General features: G+C 38.3%; 1 protein-coding gene across 1 annotated transcript; it reads left to right on the top strand.

Annotated features, from left to right (window-relative positions):
• The first annotated feature begins 5456 nt into the window (after nt 1-5456).
• On the top strand, nt 5457-18319 carry LOC106079309 (collagen alpha-1(XII) chain-like). Its single transcript, XM_056036694.1, has 9 exons — nt 5457-5609; nt 6877-6956; nt 8715-8780; nt 10630-10741; nt 12070-12144; nt 13644-13867; nt 15615-15765; nt 16675-16866; nt 18170-18319. The coding sequence occupies exons 1-9, from the start codon at nt 5564-5566 to the stop codon at nt 18184-18186; spliced, it is 963 nt and encodes a 320-aa protein (XP_055892669.1). The 5' UTR covers nt 5457-5563; the 3' UTR covers nt 18187-18319.
• The last annotated feature ends 5784 nt before the right edge of the window (nt 18320-24103 follow it).

A 24103-nucleotide genomic window follows, 5' to 3' on the forward strand; every position in this document is an offset into this window, starting at 1 on the left:
CTGCTTTCTGCCATGTTTGACCTAGACGAACTCTCGGACAGAATAATCTTTAGGTAGTCTTGCTTTTGCATCGTATTTCACTTTGCTTTTTATCTTTCGTTCGTTGTCTCTGCATTTTCAGCTACCATGGTTTCAATAGTTTGTGATCAGTTGGAATGATTCTCTGAGTCTTCTACTCGTCAGCAGTTTTGATGGTGAATACGGCAGTTCACTTATCGGAGTATTTCTATACTCGAGCATAACGAGATATGGATCTTTCCCACTTTTGTATGCTCTGAATCCTTTTGCTTTCGCACAAAACATAAACAATGACGTAATGCCATATAATATTAGCACAGAATCTTCTTCATGCAGTGGAAAATTAAGAATTTTTTGCCTATCTGGAATTCTGGTCAAAGCTCCTGTGCCCAATTAATATAGTTCGGAAGAAACTACAAAAGTCTGGACTGCATATACGGGAATCTGCTAAAGAAATTAGTACCCTTTCATGCTTTCTGCAAAATGATGAGAAACTGACAAAAACCCAATCCATCGAAAAAGCAAAAGAAGGTAGTGAATACTATGGATTCCCTGTAATCAAAACAACCATATGAAAGAAAAGACTTGATGGGAAGTTGAGTTCTAATGTAGGACTGTCAATACAACTGCAATTCAAACGTGTTGTGACAGAAGTGCTGGACATATTTCATATGGAGATGAAGGGCAGATTCCAAAGGCTGGAAAGAAAATGGATACCTTTGGGTTTCTTCTTGAACCAAGACACCTGTTAGAAGACACGCTAGTGACAAACTGTGCTACTTTTCCTGTTTGTATGATGAAATAAATGGAAAATAGCTTTTTCAATGATGTCATTGATGCACGAGCACTTTTCATCAACAAACAGTAATACAATCACCAATAGACATATTGAGGAAACAGGCTTCATATGGGAATTACGTGTGCTCAGACTTTGCAACCTCCTCCGAATACCGCTTACTCAGGCCACTTCCATTACGACATTACGTCATGTGAGAGATCATTCTCAAAGCTCAAGCTAATCAAAAAGTATCTCAGGAGCACAATGACGCAAGAAAGGCTTATCATGGTTTTAATGTCAGTGAAGTCACAAATACTAGAAAGTATCGATGTAGTTGATGTTATAGATGTCTTTGCTGCACAGAATGCACCACGTGAAGCGGTATCAATTTAGATTTGTCACTTGTGCATTATTTAACTAATAAACAACGGTATTATTCATTAAAAGAGTCTTGATGATTACTTTTTTGTTAAGTTTACTGATATACTGAACCAATTTGATTTGGGGCTTATATATTTTTGCGTACATTATCTCATGACATATGTCAAATGTCAAAATGCAAGGGGCCCCCAAAGAGGTCAATCCCCCCGGGCCCCCAAATCCCTAGTTACGCCCCTGATGGACATCCAATTCTAGGTCTTCCTGTCCTCAAAATGATTATGTTAAGTTGGATAATGTATCGATAGCCGTACACATGCATACAGTGAATATAAACACGTCGCTCAGAGGGCCCCACTTTTAAGAGATTACAATAAAACCTTTAACAATTTAATACGTTACTTAATGACATCCAAGCGGCCCTTATCTTATAAAATATAGACGTGATTTAAAAAAAAAAAGATTATTAGGTACCGCCCACCGGGTATTTGCCCGAATGCCCATATAGCCAGTCCGCCCCTGGTTCGTGGTCATATGGGAGTTACATTAAATAAAAAAAATCAAGATACTAAGAACAGATAACAGATTAATGTTCGTAGCTTACAGCACGCAGACTTTGCGTGTTTTGTGCAGTTCCATGTCCTGATAAGTAAAACACACTTTACACAAACGCATGTGGATTTCCATCCGATTTAGCTTTTAGTAACACGCATAAAAGGCGATTCTTGTGTACACGTTTTAAAACAGTTAATATATATCCTTGATCACGGCACAGTACAATCTCCTAATAAAGCACTCTATGAGAGAGAGAGAGAGAGAGAGAGAGAGAGAGAGAGAGAGAGAGTCATAACATAAATACGGTATATGCCATTGCTATAGTACTAACTTTCTCAGCATTATTAAAGCATGGACACCTTACAACACAAAATGGCTTTTCAAAAACAATCCTACAGGACACCGCATTTGATGGCAATTTTAGACTTGAAGGTCCTGAGCATGATTTTTGTGGAGCCCTGGGAAGGATTTTTGTCGTCCACCTGGGAGTATTTTTGTGGAGCCCTGGGTAGGATTTTTGAGGAGCCCTGGGTAGGATTTTTGAGGAGCCCTGGGTAGGATTTTTGTGGAGGGCTGCGCTGGGTAGGATATTTGTGGAGCCCTGGGTAGGATTTTTGTGGAGCTCTGGGTAGGAATTTTGTGGAGCACTTGGGTAGGATTTTTGTCAAGCATCTGGGTAGGATTTTTGTCAAGCACGTGGGTAGGATTTTTGAGGAGCCCTGGGTAGGATTTTTGAGGAGCCCTGGGTAGGATTTTTGAGGAGCCCTGGGTAGGATTTTTGTGGAGCGCTGGGTAGGATTTTTGAGGAGCCCTGGGTAGGATTTTTGAGGAGCCCTGGGTAGGATTTTTGTGGAGGGCTGCGCTGGGTAGGATATTTGTGGAGCCCTGGGTAGGATTTTTGTGGAGCTCTGGGTAGGAATTTTGTGGAGCACTTGGGTAGGATTTTTGTCAAGCATCTGGGTAGGATTTTTGTCAAGCACGTGGGTAGGATTTTTGAGGAGCCCTGGGTAGGATTTTTGAGGAGCCCTGGGTAGGATTTTTGAGGAGCCCTGGGTAGGATTTTTGTGGAGCGCTGGGTAGGATTTTTGAGGAGCCCTGGGTAGGATTTTTGAGAAGCTCTGGGTAGGATTTTTGAGGAGCCCTGGGTAGGATTTTTAAGGAGCTCTGGGTAGGATTTTTGAGGAGCTCTGGGTAGGATTTTTTAGGAGCCCTGGGTAGGATTTTTGAGGAGCCCTGGGTAGGATTTTTGAGGAGCCCTGGGTAGGATTTTTGTGGAGCGCTGCGCTGGGTAGGAATTTTGTGGAGCACTTGGGTAGGATTTTTGTCAAGCACCTGGGTAGGATTTTTGTCAAGCACCTGGGTAGGATTTTTGTCAAGCACCTGGGTAGGATTTTCGAGGAGTCCTGGGTAGGATTTTGTGGACCACTTGGGTAGGATTTTTGTCAAGCACCTGGGTAGGATTTTTGTCAAGCACCTGGGTAGGATTTTTGTGGAGCACCTGGGTAGGATTTTCGAGGAATCCTGGGTAGGATTTTTGTGGAGCACTTGGGTAGGATTTTTGTCAATCACCTGTGTAGGATATTTGTGGAGCACTTGGGTAGGATTTTTGTCAAGCACCTGGGTAGGATTTTTTAGGAGCCCTGGGTAGGATTTTTGTGGAGCTCTGGGCTGGGTAGGATTTTTGTGGAGCCCTGGGTAGGATTTTTGTCAAGCACCTGGGTAGGATTTTTTAGGAGCCCTGGGTAGGATTTTTGTGGAGCTCTGGGCTGGGTAGGATTTTTGTGGAGCCCTGGGTAGGATTTTTGTGGAGTTCCTCGGCAGGATTTTTGTGGAGCACTTGGGTAGGATTTTGTCAAGCACCTGGGTAGGATTTTTGTCAAGCACCTGGGTAGGATTTTTGTCAAGCACCTGGGTAGGATTTTTGTGGAGCCCATGGTACGCGATGGTACTTTAATGCAATAAAGAGTGACCCATCTTTGACTTGACCTACTGCCTCCAGCCTTCACATTAGATGAGGAACCTAATACTACGGCTCATGGCCCGTGTCTTATGAAAGACCGGTAGGAATAAAAGATCACCTTATTGAAAGATGGGCCAGTGAAGAGTTAATCCCTCATCCAGGCCTTCCCCGAGTCGAAGAATCATAATAAAGGAAAAAAATAATTTCTCGACTCTTAATGACACTTCGACGATCTACCCGTCCGCATTGCATATCATTTGCCGAAATTCTTTCAATAGTATACCAGTTTTTTTTATTCAAAGCTTGAATCAAACTGCTTTTGTCTGGTACAGATTTCCTCCACGCTATTTCTCCCTATTACCATTCTCGGATCAAGTTGAATCTTTACACTAAATGACTATTTGCTAATGAAATGTATTTGGTAACTAGCCAAACATAATTAATTTATTGAAAGTAATTACGACACTATTTATACACCAGATTAAATCTCCTATTTAAATCGGGGACATTATGAAATTCCCGTATTTCTAATTATAATCGAGGCGCGGTGGCTGAGCGGTAAAGCGCTGGACTCCCGAACCGAAAGTCCCGGGTTCGAATCCCGGTGAAGACTGGGATTTTCATTTTATTTCATCTCTGAGTCCACCCAGCTCTAAAGGCTACCTGACATTAGCGAAAAGTAAAGGCGGTTGGTCGTTGTGCTGGCCACATGACCCCCTCGTTAACCGTAGGCCACAGAAACAGATGACCTTTACATCATCTGCCCTATAGACCACAAGGAGAATTTCATCATTTTATATACTGCATATAATAAGCCCAAATCATAAATGATATAACAGATCTAGTTTAAAACATGTGCTGCCTTCTTATAGTCTTTGGGTTGGCTAGTATCAAAATTAAAACTTCTTATTAAGTAGGGTTGAAATAATGCCAACTTCTCATATTCTGGGTATTTATTATTATTTTTTTTTTTTTTAGATTACTAGAAATGGGAACATTTCTGTGCACTAGTACTTTATTTTCAAAACCAATTATTTCCACTTTTTAAATTAATAACGAGGCCACGAGACGCTCTATGTCCGAGATAAATTCATTCAGTGATTGCGTGCCTATTCCTGTGGCTTTGCAGGCTGTTTGATGTATATGAAGTGTTTCAGGGGCGGATCACGCTGAGAAGAAAAACATTGAAGGTCCAGTAAGTTACTGTTCATAGTAAGGATAAAGTTAGACTCACCTGAATTCCTTAGGGACCATGTCGTTAGCTCACCAACATATGAAAAACAAATACATTGCATAATTGACCCGATAACCATTTTTAGAGGCATTGAGTAAGATTGTCAAATGTCTACAACATTCCCCGTATCCAAAAACATGCGAATTTCTTGATTTCATCATCTACAGTTTTTGTGTTTTTTTTACTATCTATCAAACTAATGTATTTTTTTATCTACTTATCTGAACAGTTGATTTCACAAAAAGAATACAGTCATTAATTTTTTTTTATTGAAATATAAGTATAAAAACCCAGCAGGTATTTTTATTCTTTTCTTTGCTAAAATTTGTGTTTTTTTTTAAATCAGTAATAACGTGACAGGTGTCACTGGAATATTTTCCACAGATAAAGAGTCTTGGTTTTTCTAAGTGTTTTTTTTTTTCATCTATGAAAACAAATGTTGTATCCGAGACACGACAGCAGACGTGGTAAGCAGACGGCTAAAAAACTCTCCAAAAGATAAGGCAGCAGGACTGCAGTCTAAGCACAGGTCAAAATTGTTGTTACAGATTTGCAGACTCGCTATATAAGCCTGCTATCGTAAACTTCTGCAGAAAACAATTCCGTGAAATCCAGACGACGTCTGCACCAACTGGAAACCATGCTCAAATTTGTCGTGCTCGTGTGTCTTGGAGTGGCAGTCAATGGTAAGCAGACGTGGGTCAGCCAGACCTTTTGTTAAATTTTCTTGTAATAACCATTTCTGTTCGCGTTCTTAGCGCGCCAAAAAAAGGTGGATAGCCGCTATCAGTTTTGTGTGGTTTATCTGTCCGTCCGTCCGTCCGTCCCGTTTTTTTATCGAAAAAAAGTAAAAAAGATATTGTAAATCCGATATCATATTTATATGTTACAATATCTGATGCAATGGCCTCTTTTTATTTTCTGAAAGCGAAATTATTAATTTTTAAAATGAACTATACAAGCAGTTTGTTTTTTTTCATTAAAAAAAACTTTTTACATCAATCAACTATTAACTTTTAATACCAAAGGAAAAATACAAGAACATACACAAATATCACAAATACAAAATTCTTAGATATTCTCTAAACACCTATTCGAAATGTTTTTTTGTTTTTCTAAAAAAAATATTTTTATTGCTAAATTAAGCTACTTGCATTTTAAATGAAGTGCTTATTTTTGTTTTAAAAGAGAAAGAATACAGTTAAAATAAAAATTTATGAACATTTGTTCATACTAGACGAGAGTATGTTGTGTGACATATATCATTTATACCAACTTTGTGGTTGTTGATAGTGTATAGCTTATAGTTACTGATATTCATGGTATAGGTATCGATACCTTCCCCTGCCTGAGTAGACAACTTCGGGTGCCGATTAAGAGTTTGTGTTTTCACATAAAATATCTTCGTAACCTTGTTTTTTTTTACAAAGCTTATATCAACAAAAACTGTCTGTCTGTTGTCTGTCTGGTAAAAAGTTTGAATACGTTAATTCTCCCATACCGCATTCTCGGATCAAGTTGAAAATTTCCACAATTATTCATTGGCGGAGACAATTCATGAATCTACATGAAAAAAATTCAAACATTTAGTCAATTAATTAATTTTGTTTGATACCAAAAAGGGAAACTAATCCTTCAGTATTCAGAGATATGGCTAAATATTTGGGGTTTTGTCCACTTAGATAATTGTACACGTTATTTCTCCCACATCAATTCTCGGATCAAGTTGAAACTTAAAACAATTATTTATTGTACCTCACTATACATGAATCAATAAAAACATTAATCAATTATTCAATTATTTATTGATAATTAATTATTTTGATATAAACAATGGTAATAACTTCTACATTATTGAGACCCATAGTTGTAACTGTGGAACTGTTCCCCTTATATGTTTTAAATAAAGTATTTTTATATTTTATTTTTCGTTACTTTATCTCACACATATAGCGTTACAGTGTCCAGTCTGTTCTGTCAGTGGCGATCCTACCTCATGTGATAAGCCCACAGATTGTCATCAGGACCATGACGTATGTATTTAACATATGTTTAGACACATAAAATATGGATAGTATCATTGATAACCAAAGGATAAGAAGCACGTCGATCTTTCATAGTCGGAAAAAAAAGGCTCCCTATTTAAAGTTGATGAAAAAATTTCCACCATCATGGTGAACGGTTGGTTTATCTAGGGTATGGTATGATACCGGGTTCACCACCTTAACGCTGATTATTAACTCCCTGTTGGGGTTGTAATTTGGCCGTGGCTCGTCTGCTCGGAGACCCCTGACAGTTTATTAATTAATATGTAGACAATTATGCAAAACAACTACTGACGTTAACCTATATCAGTTAATAACAAGAGTTTAAGTACAACAGCTTAATGAATACATGATGCAATATGACATGACTGATGAATGAGTATTTTGTAAATAGTAGTTACAAGGTCAAGTACAAAACATGCAGCTTGTTCAAAATAAATATAGCACACCTTAAGATCAGTGTCACAGTCAATCAGGGCTCGCGAAGCCCACAACCCAATGCCATGGATGATAGCCAAGTAGGGTCCATACTATAATAAAGCCTACAGATCAGGCTTGATTCCAGTAGAGTCCCAAGCCTGCGCCCCGAACACTGGGGAAGACAACAACAACAGAGCTCCATCTAAAGGCATGCTAACCAGCAACAACAAACAGAGCAATGACACCAACATAAGAGCGTCCTTAGAAACTAGCGCACAAACCATCATGGTGCACAAAAGAAAAAACATAAAAAAAGGAGTAACTCCCGATGCGCACGACACATGGCACCATGTTTGAAAGCAACCTAAGCTCTAGCTCTGCCACCCCCCACCCCACTTGCTTTGGGGTCCCCCTAGAAAATGGGTCTATGGATATTTTAATCATTTCGAAGAAAAGGTAAAAGAAAGCCAAATGCCATGTGTTGATTTCCAAGGGCCCCATATCTCAAACAGCTTAGGGCCCTTATCAAACCTAAATCCGGCCCTGACATTGAGGTCGACATGAGCCGTGGTGTGATTGTCGTTCGAAATAAATGCATTCAATATTAATATTATTATATTAAAATATTTGTGAAGCTAATATTGACATTTAAGAGGATCCCATTAACAATTTTTCGAGAACTTAAAGCGAAAGATGTTTAAGAGTTAGTTTTTGGCCTACATGTGGGGTACCTGTCTGATAGTAGCTCATCTTTCAAAGGATCAATAGTACTTAAGCATGATATTTTGTCTAATCTACACATTAAGTTCTCTAATCAGACCTTGCAATCTATAGGGATGTAAAGGTCATCTGTTTCTGCATCCCACGGTTAACGAGGATGTTATATAGCCAGCACAACGACCAACCCGCCTTTACTTTTCCAAGCTAATCGCAGTTACCCATTAGAGCTGGGTGGACTCGAAGGAGCCCAAAAGATCCTGAAAATTAAAAATCCCATTTTTCACCAGGATTCGAACCCGGAACCCTCGGTTAGGAAGCCAAGCGCTTTATTGTTCATCCGCCACGCCCCCATTGATGATACTGTATAAAAAATCTTTTTAATGCTAAAAAAGAAATGACTTTTAAAAACATTAACGACAACAACAACAAAAAGTAATCCTTTAAGAAAGTAAAAGACTATAGGTATTTCTGTGATTCAAGTTATCTTTATTCTTAGCTTTTTTTGTGTTTTTTTTGTAAGTAGAACTACCGATTTTAAAGCGAAATGTTTGTATAGGAAATTTTTGAAAGACATGTTACAAATGGACGTTTTTTTCTCTGTCCTAGGTCTGTGAAATGATGCTACACTTGAGAGAGCAAAACCGTATTGAGTTCACATGTCGTAACAAACCAGTAAGTCATCTGTACGTCTAGGTTTCTGTTTCTTTCAACTTAAACAAGTATCAAAAATAATATATTTTTTTAAAGGACAACTCTTTTGCGACACATACATGCCCAACGAACAATACAAAGGCAACCGTTTTGCTCTTGATAACTAACTAATCAATCCAGATTAAAAAAAAAAAAATAAAATAATAATGTAAACCGTCCCGATTCCCTAAACCTGAAAAAAAATCATTGGTCAAGTATAAATCCTATCAGATTACATACAACGAGCCGACCCGCGGCGTAGCATACGCCCCCCCCCACCTCTTTTTTTTTTCTGAGCCGCGCTCTCTGACACCGCGAAAGTTACGTGGGGTAACTCTAGTCCGACTTGCAGAAATAAAAGAGTTATCTTTCCATGATTTTTTCATCGTGGTGTACAGCATGGTTGGGGCACGAAGAGAATTATATATATACATTCTAATGATAGGCCGATAGAACCAGACGTACTAGATTGTGTGTAATATGTTTTTAAAAGTTTATTTATTTACTTAACTCTTTAATGACTACAGGCGGGAATATCCGCTGACCTATATCTATGTGGTGTGTAATATGTTTTTAAAAGTGTATTTATTTACTTAACTCTTTAATGACTACAGGCGGGAATATCCGCTGACCTATATCTATGTGGTGTGTAATATGTTTTTAAAAGTGTATTTATTTACTTAACTCTTTAATGACTACAAGCGGGAATATCCGCTGACCTATATCTATATGGTGTGTAATATGTTTTTAAAAGTTTATTTATTTACTTAACTCTTTAATGACTACAAGCGGGAATATCCGCTGACCTATATCTATATGGTGTGTAATATGTTTTTAAAAGTTTATTTATTTACTTAACTCTTTAATGACTACAAGCGGGAATATCCGCTGACCTATATCTATATGGTGTGTAATATGTTTTTAAAAGTTTATTTATTTACTTAACTCTTTAATGACTACAAGCGGGAATATCCGCTGACCTATATCTATATGGTGTGTAATATGTTTTTAAAAGTTTATTTATTTACTTAACTCTTTAATTACTACTAGCGGGAATATCCGCTGACCTATGTCTAGATGGTGTGCAATATGTTTTTAAAAGTTTATTTATTTACTTAACTCTTTAATGACTACAAGCGGGAATATCCGCTGACCTATATCTATATGGTGTGTAATATGTTTTTAAAAGTTTATTTATTTACTTAACTCTTTAATGACTACAAGCGGGAATATCCGCTGACCTATATCTATATGGTGTGTAATATGTTTTTAAAAGTTTATTTATTTACTTAACTCTTTAATTACTACTAGCGGGAATATCCGCTGACCTATGTCTAGATGGTGTGCAATATGTTTTTAAAAGTTTATTTATTTACTTAACTCTTTAATGACTACTAGCGGGAATATCCGCTGACCTATGTCTGTTCAAGATATTGATTGTCTAGCACTCCAGACCAAATATAAATTCAATTAAAATTATTTTTTTTTTAAAATTATAACTGTCAAACTTGAGTTTTTCATGTGTTGCCAATTAGCTTTTCCCAAAGGTATACATCATCCGTCAAATTTCTATATCAGACAGCCACGAGGGAAAATCAGGATGGCAGCCTCGCTCTTTATTCTGAACTCAACACTCTTAGTGTACAGACTTCAAACTCTGTTCATCAAACATCCGTGATATGATTTGCATATTATTGAGTTCTCGTAATATATGAAGGACCTTAGGCTTCCCCTAAATACAAGGAGTTATCAATCTATTTAAAGATTTACACACAAATGATCGCCCTTGTAACAAAACACATCATTAATTTCACGTGTAACTTCTGTACAGGCTTGCACTCACCAAGAGGTCCAGGACTGTGACATCAATCACCACGAGAGATGCTCTTTCTGCTGTTCCGGCTACGAAGCTTGCCAGGAATTGGTACACTCAGTCTTCGGAAGTAGGTTTTCTTCATCCTGTATCAGATCTTTGTGACATTATCTTTGAACTGAAACAAAGCTTATGTATTGTTTTATTTCAATGTTGGTAGTCATTACTAATTTTAAATCTAAAAGTATACCCATTTTTTTTTAGCGGGATGTGACTCGTTCAGTAACAAAAGTGAGAACACACATAAAGATTAAAAATACAGTTTTGTCGATTACATACCATGTTATTATTGAACTGGAAAAAAAAGTATTCAATATTTCTTCAATGCGTAAGCATTTCTTTTTGTCCAAGAAACAAGGAGCAGGCTGTTAGGTAGTTCTGGGTATTGAATCGAGACCCGACTTGATATTTTCAAACTGCCCAATCGTTTGTCGGAGATCCTAGTACTGATGAAGTACCAACAGAACTCTTCTTTTAAAGACGATTTAAGTAATTCTATAAACGAAATCGATCGAAGAATTTAATTTTCCCATCTGAAATCATGAAACGAGAAAATATGCACTTTATTTCCCATACAAAATAATTCAAATTTAACAATAAATTCTTAGTAGTAGACTCAACATCAAGCTTGAAACTTGTTGACTTAATGAACTGATTCTATCCGCGATACAAGCTCGTCTAATCTTTTTTTTTATAGGTTTCCCAAAATTAGCTAGAAATCGAAAGTTGAAAAATGAAAAGTAGCTGAAACGAATTACCTCCCCTACATTATTTCTCTATTATTATTATTATAGCTTTTATATAGCGCTACTTTCATGCTTATAGCATGCTCAGAGCGCTTTTGGTCCAATCTCTTTTGTGGACCAGTGGGGGGGAGGGGGTATCTCGGAGTTGGTTTTCCGTGCTGCCTTTAGGCGCTCAGTAAACACAACTCTGCCCGAGTCGGGTGTCGAACCTCGAGCCCCCTTCTAGGTAGCCAAGCCAAGTTCAAGCGCACTTAGCCTCTATTATGTGTTAAAACTCGAAAGTACCAGAAGCAATTGTGTAAGCCAACATTTCATGTTTACACTTCTCTAGTTCATCCACGCCAAGTGCAATGACGTCGTTTCAATATGGCTACCACTGTGAGTGCCTTTTGTTCAATGTAGGCCTATCCATTTTCTCCCCCTATGGGCGTTTCGACCCATGTTGAGGCTTGGTATCGTGTCTAGGCATACTTTAGTACAGCAGCAGACGATCAAGCCAGACGGAGCTAGGTTACAAAAACGTCATCCTGTAGGTCTAAAATTACCCCTTGTAGTAATGTCCCTTGTCACACCTTTAAATTGACTAATTACTAATATTACTGTAGCACTAAAATTACGTAATAATTAAAATTTGATGATTATATTTTACTAGATTTGTTTTCGACTACAACTACCACAACTACCACAACATCTACTACAACAACATCGACTACCACAACTACAACAGGTAAGTTCAAGAATTGTTGTCGTTAGTTAAAAAAAAACGCTCTTAGTTTTGTGTGGAATGTCTGTCGGTCCATCCCGTTTAGATCTCAGAAACTAGAAGAGAAAATGAAAATCGGACATCATTTAAAAGTGGTGTTTTTTTTTTTTTTTTTTTTTAAATCTTCTTGCATATATAATTTAAAAATTAAATGGTTCACTTTCGGAAAAGAAAAAAGTAGCCGTTGCATCAGAACTTTGAATGATCTAAAATATCATGATAGATCTAGATCCATACTAGAATTAGTATGATTTTACATGTTTAATCTTAAAATTTCTAGATCTATGGCTAGACTATTATTATGATCAGGATTAGTCGGCCCTTTACTGGATAATAATGCACTCTTCTGTTCGCGTCAGATTCAATTCTTAATGTGATACCACTGTTTACATAATAAATACATCTGCACCCCTAAGCTGTAAGAAGATAAGCTATTTCCTTAATAATTTATAGACGTACATTTTGTTCAAATTGTTTAATACATTTAAATCTAAATCTAGATCTACATCTGGCCTCTATATAGTCTAGTTTAGATTGCTGTCAATTGTATTATGAGGACGGTACGAAGCGCAGGCTCCAAACTGAGGAGCTCTGTGACGACACACTAATGTGCATGCCATACGATCGGGCAGCAACACAGTTGAGTATGACTCCAAAAAGACTATAAAAAATCATTTGTTTGGCTGCCCCCTCTAAAGATGATATGAGTAGAACTACTTCTGTACTAAAGTATACAAACATGAAGTGGTCACTGAAAGAATACTTAACATTTGGTTTTTTAGTCAACGATTGGATGGCTGCCTGGTCGTGCGGTTTGCGCGCTGGACTGTCGTTTGGAATTAACGATGGTCCCGGGCTCAAACCCTGCCCGCTCCCATCTCGCGTTGTCCTGCGGGCGGTTTGGACTAGGAAGTAAACTATCTTCAACTCTGAAGGAACATCCGAAACATGTAAAACATTTAACAAACAAACATTTTACACCCGGTAGAATATCATTGAACTATATTTTCTTTTGATGACCGTAACGCATGTGCAGCCTATGATCCCTTTTTCTAAGGCTTGGCATTGCGGCCCCGATGAGGGATCTCTAATGCTGTTGCACAGAAGCTTAAAAAAAAAACTACCGATAGCAAAAAAAAAAAAAGAAAAGAAAAACACTCCTTATCGTCTGCTAGAGAATCAATTAACTATATTAGATTCCTGTGATGGCAGGATTATATATATAAGTTGTGTCCATCCTATTTTAGCCCGTGGGCCTTATTAATTTCCCACACATTTTAACGGACCGCAGCACTACGATGGAGCTGATGATCTGCGACTTTTGTATGTACTTTGGGCTTAAGTTTTCATGTGCCGATTTGCACCGCGTAACGGGCAAGATATAGCCAGCGGGTCTTAGTTTGGGCATCACTGTTTGTAGAATTAAAAATATTGATCTAATGTGAAATTTGAACTATTTCCAGAGTTGATTGTATGTGAAAGTGCCGCTGATGTACTCTTGATTCTGGATTCCTCTGGAAGTATCGGCAGACCCAACTACGCCCTTCTGTCCAACTTCTCAGCAGAACTGTCCAAAGACTTCCAAATTGGTCCAGACAAAGTCCAGTTCAGCGCCCTTCTCTTCAGCAGCAACGTCCAGAATGTCTTTAATTTCAACACATACAACAACAACGCTGACGTCGCTCAGGTGAGTGGTTGTGGTTTGAATTCGATATCAATTTTAAAGCCGTAAACTAATAACCAAAATCAATATCTATCTCTATGGAGTATTTATGCTGTAACCATGAGGAAGTTTTGGTTGTGTAGGCCGAAGAGTTTCTGTTGCAATCACGATGTGGTCTGTCGTAATTTATGTTAATTAATCCTGGTGTGAAAGTTGAAGAGGGGGGGTTGATACAAACAAGAGACGTGAAACAGATCAGACGTAAATTAAAATTAAATTAAAAAAATTGTAGCTTTTGGATAGCGCTACTTTCATGCTTTTAGCATGCTCAGAGCGCTATGGTCCAATCACATTTGTAGCTTTTGGATAGCGCTACTTTCATGCTTATAGCATGCTCAGAGCGCTTTGGTCCAATCACATTTTGGACCAGTGGGGGGAGGGGGTATCTGGTAGAAGGTTTTCCGTGGTGTCTTTAGGCGCTCAGTAAACACAACTCTACTTGAGTCGGATTTCGACCCTCATAGGTAGCCAAGCCAAACCAAGTTCAAGCGTACTTGGCCTCTCGACCACATTTTCCACATTTTTGATGAGTGATAAATGTAATAAATTACTATTTCACTTGTTCTTCTACATTTATCTATTTGCTACTTGTTAAACTTATATTAAGTTTTCGTTTAAAACCATAGGCTTGTTCAAGTTTATTTAAAGTTCTCTATTAATAATTGATTACGCCTACATCGGTTTAAGTGAACAAGCTGTTGACAGCTACTACCGAGGTTCAACACTATCTGTGTTAAGAGCTTTTTTTTTATCTTTTGCTGTGTGGAAATTTCAGCTACTGCTGTCCCTGCGGCCGTCATTCCTAACCGTCCTGTGGGAAGTTTCGGCTAGGAATCTTCATTTTTGAAGGAACATCCGAAACTTTTAATACAAAAAAAAAATATCGTTTAGTTTTGTGCTTGTTTGTTTGGTTATTTTACTGCTTTGTTCGGTGTGGAAAGATAATAAAATATATCCACAGGAAACTCATTCATTTCGTAACGAGTTCAGGATTGTTGTTACACCAAACTTCTGGTAGACAACTAAACCGTTGTAGTCGTAATGTGTCTTAACCAATAGAACTTCAAATAACTTGAATAACGCCCATTTGTGAACAAAATTAAATAACACTTTATTTATATTATTTTAAAAAATATCAATTTATGATCAAATGACATAAATGTAGTAGACTTTAGTTAAAAAAACAAAACATTTTCTTTTTTACAAAATCTAACTCACCACAATAACACAACTTTTCAGTCTTGCGATCTGAAGTCATTCTCCCCATAACTAAGACCAAGTGTTGCATCATTCACAACCAATCGCTAACCTCTTCCCACCGTCACCATAGAAACACACGCAGGCATATTCCATAACAAGGATACACAAACTGAGTGAAGTGAAGCCCGGGGAAGCCTCGATCAAGTTCATTGACAGCCTTAGCCCTTCAGAGAAAATTGTTTTTACGTGTCAATTAGTTACTAACACTACAGAACCTTCACATGGGACAAACTCTCTTCTCACATCCGATCTTCAAAAGATAGCCGAAGACGCAAATAGAAATTAAGGACTTTTTGTTTCAAGCGTTACGGGCGCAACGTTTTATTGCTAGCCTTTGGTTTTCTTAGTCACGTAAAGAACGTCTTTAAGTCTTCTGGCTCAAAAAAATCATTTCTTTGACAGTATTACTTAGATCATGCATAAGTAATTACTTCTCGGCATTGTTTCGCAGGCCCTCCTGAACATACCTTATCTCTCAGCCACCACAAACACAGCCGACGCCTTGAACTACGCCAGGACGACATCCTTCAGCACTGCCAGCGGGGCCAGACCCAATGTCGGCAAGATCGCTGTGGTCATTACAGACGGAAACTCAAACGACCGTAAGCGACATTTTGTTCTCCCTGTATTCCTCCGCTTCTTTCTTCCTGGTTGTGTTTTTTTGTCTTTTTTTTTTGGACACTGAAAGCTGATAGCATTAGCATTAGCAAAAGAACTCGCTAAATATTGGTTGGTTTTCGACTGGGGGGATAACTAGAAATAGATTGTGTATCCGGTGTGTGAATGTTACACTACGTATTTTTAAAGGTTTACAATCATTTTTTTTACGCTCTCTATAGCACTGAACAATTCAATTACAATCTTCCTTCGTTTGAAGCACTAATTTGAAGTAATGTAAATGTGATTTTTTTTAACATGGCGTCCTCGATTTTTTAAAAATGTAATTTTATTTCAAACTCTTACGAATTCCTAAAAGTGTCCTTATGTCGTCTTTACATTTCTCTAGGTGCCATTCTCTTTTCTTTCTATGTTACTGTACTTCATGGCTTTAAGAACCGAAACCATATCTTACAAATACGGAAAGCAAACAAAGAGGAGATAAGTGTGGCTTAAAATTTATCTTGCAACTTCCCAAAAGCTTTGGAAAGAGTTAAATAGTTGAACGAAAAAGTGAAAATGAGACGAAATGGTTGTCAGTGACGTAGCTAGGGATTTGTGTGTGTGTGTGTGGGGGGGCTTGACCTCTTTAGGGACCCCTGCAGTTTGACATTCGACATCATGATATTTAATATTTAATGTAAAAACAAATTTCGTACACTCATTTGAGGGCACCCTTAAGTGGGGGCCCTGGGGATTTTCAAATTTGGATCTCCCCCCCTACCCCCACTTTAGCGGCTTTTGTAAGTGACCTCCAGCTACTCTGTTCTTTTACCTACTACTTAAAGCTCATTGTTATTTGTTTGTTTGCTTTTTGCTCTTTTTGATAATGTCCTTCAACTTGCTCACTACAGCCGTCCTCACTGCCCAGGCTGCAGCGGCCCTCAAGCAGAGCGGCGTGACCACCATTGCTGTGGGCGTTGGCACCAATATTGCACAATCTGAGCTGCTGGCTATCGCCTCGTCCCCTAGCGACGTCTTCAACGTGAACGACTTCTCCGTGCTGGAAGCTATCAAGAAGGGCCTCGTCCAGACAGCCTGCCACGGTAAGGATAAATAGTCGATTGCATCACAATACTTTTTTTTTTTTTTTTGATATCTCAAACAAGAGAAAGAAATAGTGCTTGACTATTACAATGCCTAACCGTACATGTAAATAAACTTTATTCGTAGTTCCTTTAAAACATATGCTAAAAGTATTGGTAAGTTAATAATTTATTTATAAAGCGCTGTTAACAAACAAAATGTAGGCTCAAGGCGCTGTAATAACATTACAAACACAAATACGACAGTCACAACGACAGTTATTGGTAATGAGGATAATAAGAAATAAAAAAAAACAAATAAGAAAATAGAAATAAGAAAATGGAAATAAAAACTAAATATAAGAGAAAAAAGAAAATAGATAATTATTCATAATAGTATTTGGCAAATCAAAAACGGAATGTGAATAATAAAAATAACATTTCATAGTCATTTGGTGGAGCATAGGGTCACTAGAAATAATTTCGTCTGTCGAACTGGTCAATAGTTAATTAGTGGGCCATGTGACCAGCTCAGCCACCAACATTACATAAAGCATATTAATTTTATTCAAGACCTTAGCGCAACTCGATGGACTAAACACTCGACGCACTTAAAAACTCGACGCTTTAAAAACTTGATGGACTTGTGATTTCAGTGTACTTCCCATTTTATTTTATGAATCGGAACTTTAAAAATTTGGTTTGAGCGTCCATTGGGTCTCACAAAACTGTTTCCATGTTTTGTTGACCAACGTTTAAGTGTTCCTCGGACAGCCCTTCGCTCAATGGACTGAACGCTTCTAGTTATACCGGACAGCCCTGGACTGAACGCTTCTAGTTGTACCGGACAGCCCTGGACTGAACGCTTCTAGTTGTGCCGGACAGCCCTGGACTGAACGCTTCTAGTTGTGCAGGACAGCTTTGGACTGAACGCTTCTAGTTGTGCCGGACAGCCCTGGACTGAACGCTTCTAGTTGCGCCACGTTTTTCAGTGCACGGACCAAAAGGTTTGGAACTCACTCTCCAATGATCTCAGACAGACAACATGCTAAACTATTTTCAAGAAGAACATTAAGACCTACTTGTTTAAAACTTTTTTTAGATTAGTTTGTCATTTTAGCTTTCGTGTTTATGTTTGTAATGTTATCACAGCGCCATGAGCCTACATTTTGTTTATAAAAAAATATTATTATAAATTATTGCCGTTACAAGCCTTCAAATATAATTACAGTGTGTCGCTCCTCGTTTTCTGTATATGACAATAATGTGTATGTCTCTCATTTTCTGTATTGCTATTTCTAATACCTTGTAATTCTCTTTCCAGGTATTCACTCTGGTTAAGAAAAGATCTGCCATCCTGTAAACCCATCCACAAGAATACAAAATTCGTGTCACAGTCTTTTCTTTTCAATACTGTGATAATGACTTTGACTTTTTACATTGTTTATTAAATAAATTACGTATACTAAACCTCTTTCTATGGTTGTTTTAATTTTATGTTTGTGTGGGTTTTTTTAAAGGATCTTTTTTCAATATGGTTGAAATATGTTTATCTTTGAAACAACATTAGATGATAATCTTAAGTCGTGTGTACGCTGATGATAATTAGCCACAGGTTAGGTATTATAAGTTAACCACAGTTGGAATTAAAAAAAAAAAAATTAAGCAGCCCTCTTCTTTATTTTATGTCTACCAAGGGCCTAACCCTGCACAAACTCAAACATAAACAATTTTTTAAAAACTAAAATATGCATATTAAATATTTCATTAAATTAAAATTTGGAGGTAGTAGTAATACACCACCACACATTCCTTTCTTTTACACAGCATGCTTTTAGATATAAGTATTTCTTTTCATAAGTGGATCAATAATAAAGCTTTCGAAAGAGTGTAGGGGCCCCCACAAACATCCTACCCTGGTCTACAAATTAAATCCGTCCCTGAATAGCAAGCCCCTTGGTGCTTCCGGTGTACAGAATACATCAATAATTAATAGTGAACACTTGTCGCACAAAGTAGTTGTTATTTAGTTGGCAACAGAGCTATTTCCAGTGGCGTAGATAGGGGCATATGATAATTTTATCGAAATCTATTTTTTTTTACATCAATTGCCAAATTACTGAGTCGCAAATTTTTCATCGTTGATCGCAATTAATTCGACCAGAGGATTCTATAGTTGGGATGGCGACAAAAGTAATTCTGATTTAACACATCATGATATTGCTCATATCGGGTGATTTCTTGAATTATCCCGTCCAAGGAAGAATAAAATTCCATTCGTAGCTCCTTCTTATGTGTTACTACAGAATCGCCACCATATTTCCTTATATCCCTTTCTCTTCTTTTATCTATCTTTCAGAATTCACAGCTTCAAGAATGTTAACCGGATCCGAAAAATTAAGACATATAAACAAATAGCCGATTACAGTGATTCACATTTAGAGTGAGAAGGCCAAGAGTAAGTTGACCATGTTTCGCTAGCATATTGCAAAATACTCAATACGTCTGGTAGACTAAGTCTTTGGTATTGGTAGTCAGAAAGTATTGTCCCACACTCTTTTCTGCAGCCGTGGTCCCCTTTAGAAAACAAAGTAATGTTATCCTTTCAGACCATGCGGTCAATAGGGCAGACGATAATGTCATTTTTTTTCTCTTAGGGCCAACGGTTAACGAGCTGTGTGTCATGTGGCCAGCACAACGACCAACCGCCTTTACTTTCCCCAACTTAAGTCAGGTACCCATTAGAGTTGGGTGGACTCAGGGGCGCCCTAAAAGTTCAAAATCCCATTCTTCACCAAGATTCGAATCCAGGACGTCAAGCGCTTAACCACTCAGCCACCTTCTGTACTGTTGATGTCTTTATCCAGTCGCACATAAATGGAGATAATGGACCAAGAGAACAGAAATGGTCAACAGGTATCGGCCATTGATGACCACGCGCTAGTATTTTTGTTTTGCCTTTACTAATGTTGAAGAAACTCGGATACAAACAAGGTTACAAAGACAGTTTGTGTGGAAACACAAACTCAAAATCGGCCCCTAAGTGGTCCAAGGCAGGTACCAATATATTCAGAAAGAACATCAGAAGTAAATTCGATCAAAGACAAATGACAGAGAAGAATGGAGAAAGAAGGTTGACAGATCTTGTCTGGTGCCCCAGTGGTCCAGCAAACCAAAGGATAGGTGAAAGTGAATGTGAAGTTAAATGTGAACCTGGCCTAATTGATCTAATTGCTTTTTTTCCCCCTTTCGAGGACCGCTAAAAATCTGTCAGACGGTATCAGCGCTACTCCTTGAGAAGTGAACTTAAAAAGGGTCAAGACGTTTATGTTTAGTCCCTCGATAGAACTTCTCTGAGCGTTAGTACACACTAAACTCCACAACCTTTCAAGTGAACCTGGCACTTGGCCATGTAAGCGACGTAATTGTCAGACCTGCAAACACACACTCGCCACCCCCACCTTCACCTGCCCTAAAATGACCATCAAGATCAGTGGCAAATTTAACTGTAATAGTAGAGGAGTCATATATGCTATGATATGCTCAAGGCGTCAGATGGTCTATATTGGAAACACAGGCAGGACCTTAAAAACACGACTCCAAGAACACCTTAGAGATATTCGTAACTTTGCAACTAAGCCCGTCTCTATCCATTTTAATAACACACATCATAGGGGTACCACCGACCTCCTCGTCACTGCTATACATCAATGCAATGACAAAAACACCCGTCTGCAGATCGAAAACAAACTTATTTACATGTCAGGCACCCTCCAACCTAACGGGATCAACAACCAACTTCCGTTTTCCCGCGCTTTTACACCAGCGTAGCTCATTCCTTTTCTGCCTCGATAGAGAACAACAACGGACAGATAAGTTAACTTAAGACTATTTTGTGTTAATGGTTTGTTATATTTTTGTTTGTTTTGTAGCTGACGAAAGCCTCGTGGCCCAAACGTCCTTTGTTTTACTTGGTCCGGCAGGGTTACATATATGCATGTTTTTCGTATCTCCTCTGAGAGTTGTGTCTGTTTTCGTAGTTGCAAATGTTGTTGTTATTTTGAGAAAAGTTGTCACCACAACCAACTTCTCTTAAGGAACAATAAAGAAGTCTTAAGTCTTTACCAGTTCAGTAAGAAGGCAACAAACAGAGTAGCGAGATGAGATGTTTGAGATGTTACACGTCGCGGGGGTTAAACTTGTGTGGTTAAGGCTCTCCAGACCCCTTAACTCAGCTCTAGCAACAAGTGTCAAGATGCCACGCAAGTCACTGTGGATCATTTTACGATAAGCGTTTTAAAAAAAAGTTAAAAAGGCAAAACACGTTTTTTGAACACATTTCTTATCAACTCTATTTATTAAAAAACACAAAACTTTTTACTATTTCAAACACCGGTTCTTATGAAGTCCAAATCAATAAAACAAGTTCAACCTCTTAAATGGTTGTGTTAATTGCGCAAAGTTGTTCTTCTTCTTCTAGCCAGCTTTATTGCTGCTGAGCTGTGAGCTCTTTTGCAGACTGTGCCAAGGAAAAAAAAAAGTGTGCTGTTTTCTTCAGTTGTTCAGCACTGCCGTACAGGGTGTTGGTTATGTTGGGCTGTAGTGGAAGTAGGGTCTGCCTAAGGTGGATTAGGGAGGGGCATTCAAAGAGGATATGGTTTACGGTTTGGAAGGGGTGGGCGCAGTGTCTGCAAAGGGGGAGTTGTGTGGAGTTTATTTTGTTCAGGCGGTATGTCCTGTTCTTAGTAACGAAGTTGTTCGGAACCTGACGAAATTGTGAGACAGGAAACATATTATTTTGCAATTCCTCCTATTAGCTTGCAAACTCCTCACGGGTTCAAAAGGTGGGTGGACCCTGGACGGGTATTTACGGAAACGGCTTTAATGACTTTCCTAGAAATTGAACAATTTAGGTATATCTGTGGTGAAAAAATTACTACCTAATTGGCCACACATTGAAAACTCTGGTATGACGGTTATAATTGCTCAAAATATATTTCTCATAAAAAATTAAATTTGGCTTACCTCTTTTTTTTAAAACGACGTCACCGGGAATTCCCGCACTTTACTCAAATGTTGCTTACATTCAGTAAGAGTCGAGTAAATGAATAAATAGACTGACATGAGCATGTAGAAATCCTTAACTAGCCTATTAATAGAAGAACCTGATTATGCAGAGCTCTGAGGAAAGACTCCTTGCAATAATGAAGCGTAGATCCTCTCCGTTCGGGGTATTGGGCTGCAAGCTGTCTCCATAGAGATCTGTCCCTTGCAACGTCTACCTGCCTCTTTCCCAGCTTGCGTCCAGTGTTCTGAGGTTCTCCAAGAAGGTATGGTGCCATGTTTTAGGAGGATGCCCTTGTTTGCGCTTTCCTCGTATTGGCCTCCATGTCATCACAAATCTTGGTATGCGTGATTCATTCTGTCGAAGGACTTGTCCCGCAAACCTTATGCGACGCAAGTTAAAAGCTCAAGTCTCTGTACGGCATAGGATTTCTCTGTTTGGGACCCGATCTCTGTAACTGACTCTTAAAATCCGTCTTAGCCATTTCTGTTGAGTCACATTTAATCTTTTCTCGATTTTTAGCAGATGACTTCCACGTCACGCATGCATACGTCATTGTTGGGATTCGGTTGTGCTAAATAGGAGATTTCTGTTTTTTTTTCCTTTGTATTTTAGAAGCATCGTTTTACCAATTGTTGAATTAAATGGAAATATTCTCTGACATATACAGATATTTATATAGACTGAACAAAAGAGTAGATAGTTTCGTATATGTTATACAGCAGTTAAGAGCAGTATAAAAGTAACAGTATTTTAATGTTTTTTAGGCCATAACTTATCCCGTATCCCGTATGGGAGACGAACGTATGCCAAAGGCAGTCTTTTTTGGCGAGCTAAAAGGTGGTCGACGTAACAGAAGAGCTCCACGGAAACGCTTCAAAGACCAACTTAGGTGCCAACTTGCCTTGGCTGACATAGAAGAGAGCATCTGGTTGCATTCGGCCTCAGAACGAGACAGCTGAAGGTCACTCACGAAGGCCGCGGGATACACATTTGAGACCAAAAGAAAATCCGCTGCCGAGGACAGACGCAGACGGTGAAAAGAAATCGACCACCTGCGGACAATGGTTATGCTTGCCGTGGATGTGGCAAAATATGTAGGTCGCAGCTGGGTCTGCACAGCCACGGGAAATACTGCATTCCTCACTTATCTTCGGACTTTAAAAAATTAGAGTCGGGACTTAAGAGCATGTAACTTATTTGATTATGCAAAAAAAAAAAAAAAGCTGACTACCGGATAAAAAAGGTCACAAAGACCCAGAAAACGTATCTCGTATTCTGTTAAGCGCACAAAATAAATAAATAAATAGAATTCAAATTTTTTTAGAGATTAAATTTAAGTCTGGCTTAAATCTAAGTATGTCAAGGTCACTTGTAGTCTTTATTATTGTATGTATTGGACACAACTGAAAGCTAGACCTATTTGAAGTCTTTCAATGAAGAACATTAAAATTGCAAATAGCAATATACTAGTCTATGGGAATTCGAACACACATACTTGTAATATAATATAATCTACAATATAAAAAACAAGTTCACTTCAAGATGGAATGTTTTAATCATTTCACTGGACCAAATTTCATTGGAAAAAAAAATAAAAATGTCACCAAGACCAAGAAAACTTATCTCATATTCTATTAAGCGCAACGGAAAAAAAAAGTATTTTACCTTTTGAAAGATTTAATTACAGCAGATTTAAATTATTTTAAATAGGTCAAGGTCACTCGTCGACCCGGGTCATTTTCAGCATTATTTTTAGTTGTATGCACTGAGCACAGGAGGGGGGCTCGGTGGATGAGTGCTTAAGCACTTGGCTTCCGAGCCTGGAATACTGGGCTCGAATCTTACTGAAGATTGGAATTTTGAAATCCGGGATTTTAGGTCGTTCCTGAGTCCACTTTGAGTACGTGACTGTAGTTGGGGAAAGTAAAGACGGTTGGTCGTTGTGCTGGCCGCATGACACCCTTCTCGTTGGCCAAAGAAACAGATGACCTTAAAATCATCTGCCCCCATAGATCGCAAAGTCTGAAAGGGGAACTTTACTCTTTTTTTTTTTACTGGGCGCTGTCCGAATTGAACAACTGACCACAAGACATGTGAAAGGCCTTCCATAACGAAATGTTAAGGTCATTATTCGACTTCGAGATTTATTTCCACTGGAAATTTAAAAAAGGGAACCACATTTCGTAGGCC

Source organism: Biomphalaria glabrata, chromosome 7 (assembly GCF_947242115.1).
Source record: "Biomphalaria glabrata chromosome 7, xgBioGlab47.1, whole genome shotgun sequence".
Taxonomy (NCBI): Eukaryota; Metazoa; Mollusca; class Gastropoda; family Planorbidae; genus Biomphalaria; species Biomphalaria glabrata.

What these genes read in the sequence shown, in the direction of transcription:
- LOC106079309 (XM_056036694.1), top strand. Translation starts at nt 5,564, where the DNA reads ATGCTCAAATTTGTCGTGCTCGTGTGTCTTGGAGTGGCAGTCAATG. An exon ending in TCACATGTCGTAACAAACCA is followed by an intron (nt 8,781 to 10,629) that starts GTAAGTCATCTG and finishes ACTTCTGTACAG; the next exon opens with GCTTGCACTCACCAAGAGGT. An exon ending in ACAACGCTGACGTCGCTCAG is followed by an intron (nt 13,868 to 15,614) that starts GTGAGTGGTTGT and finishes ATTGTTTCGCAG; the next exon opens with GCCCTCCTGAACATACCTTA.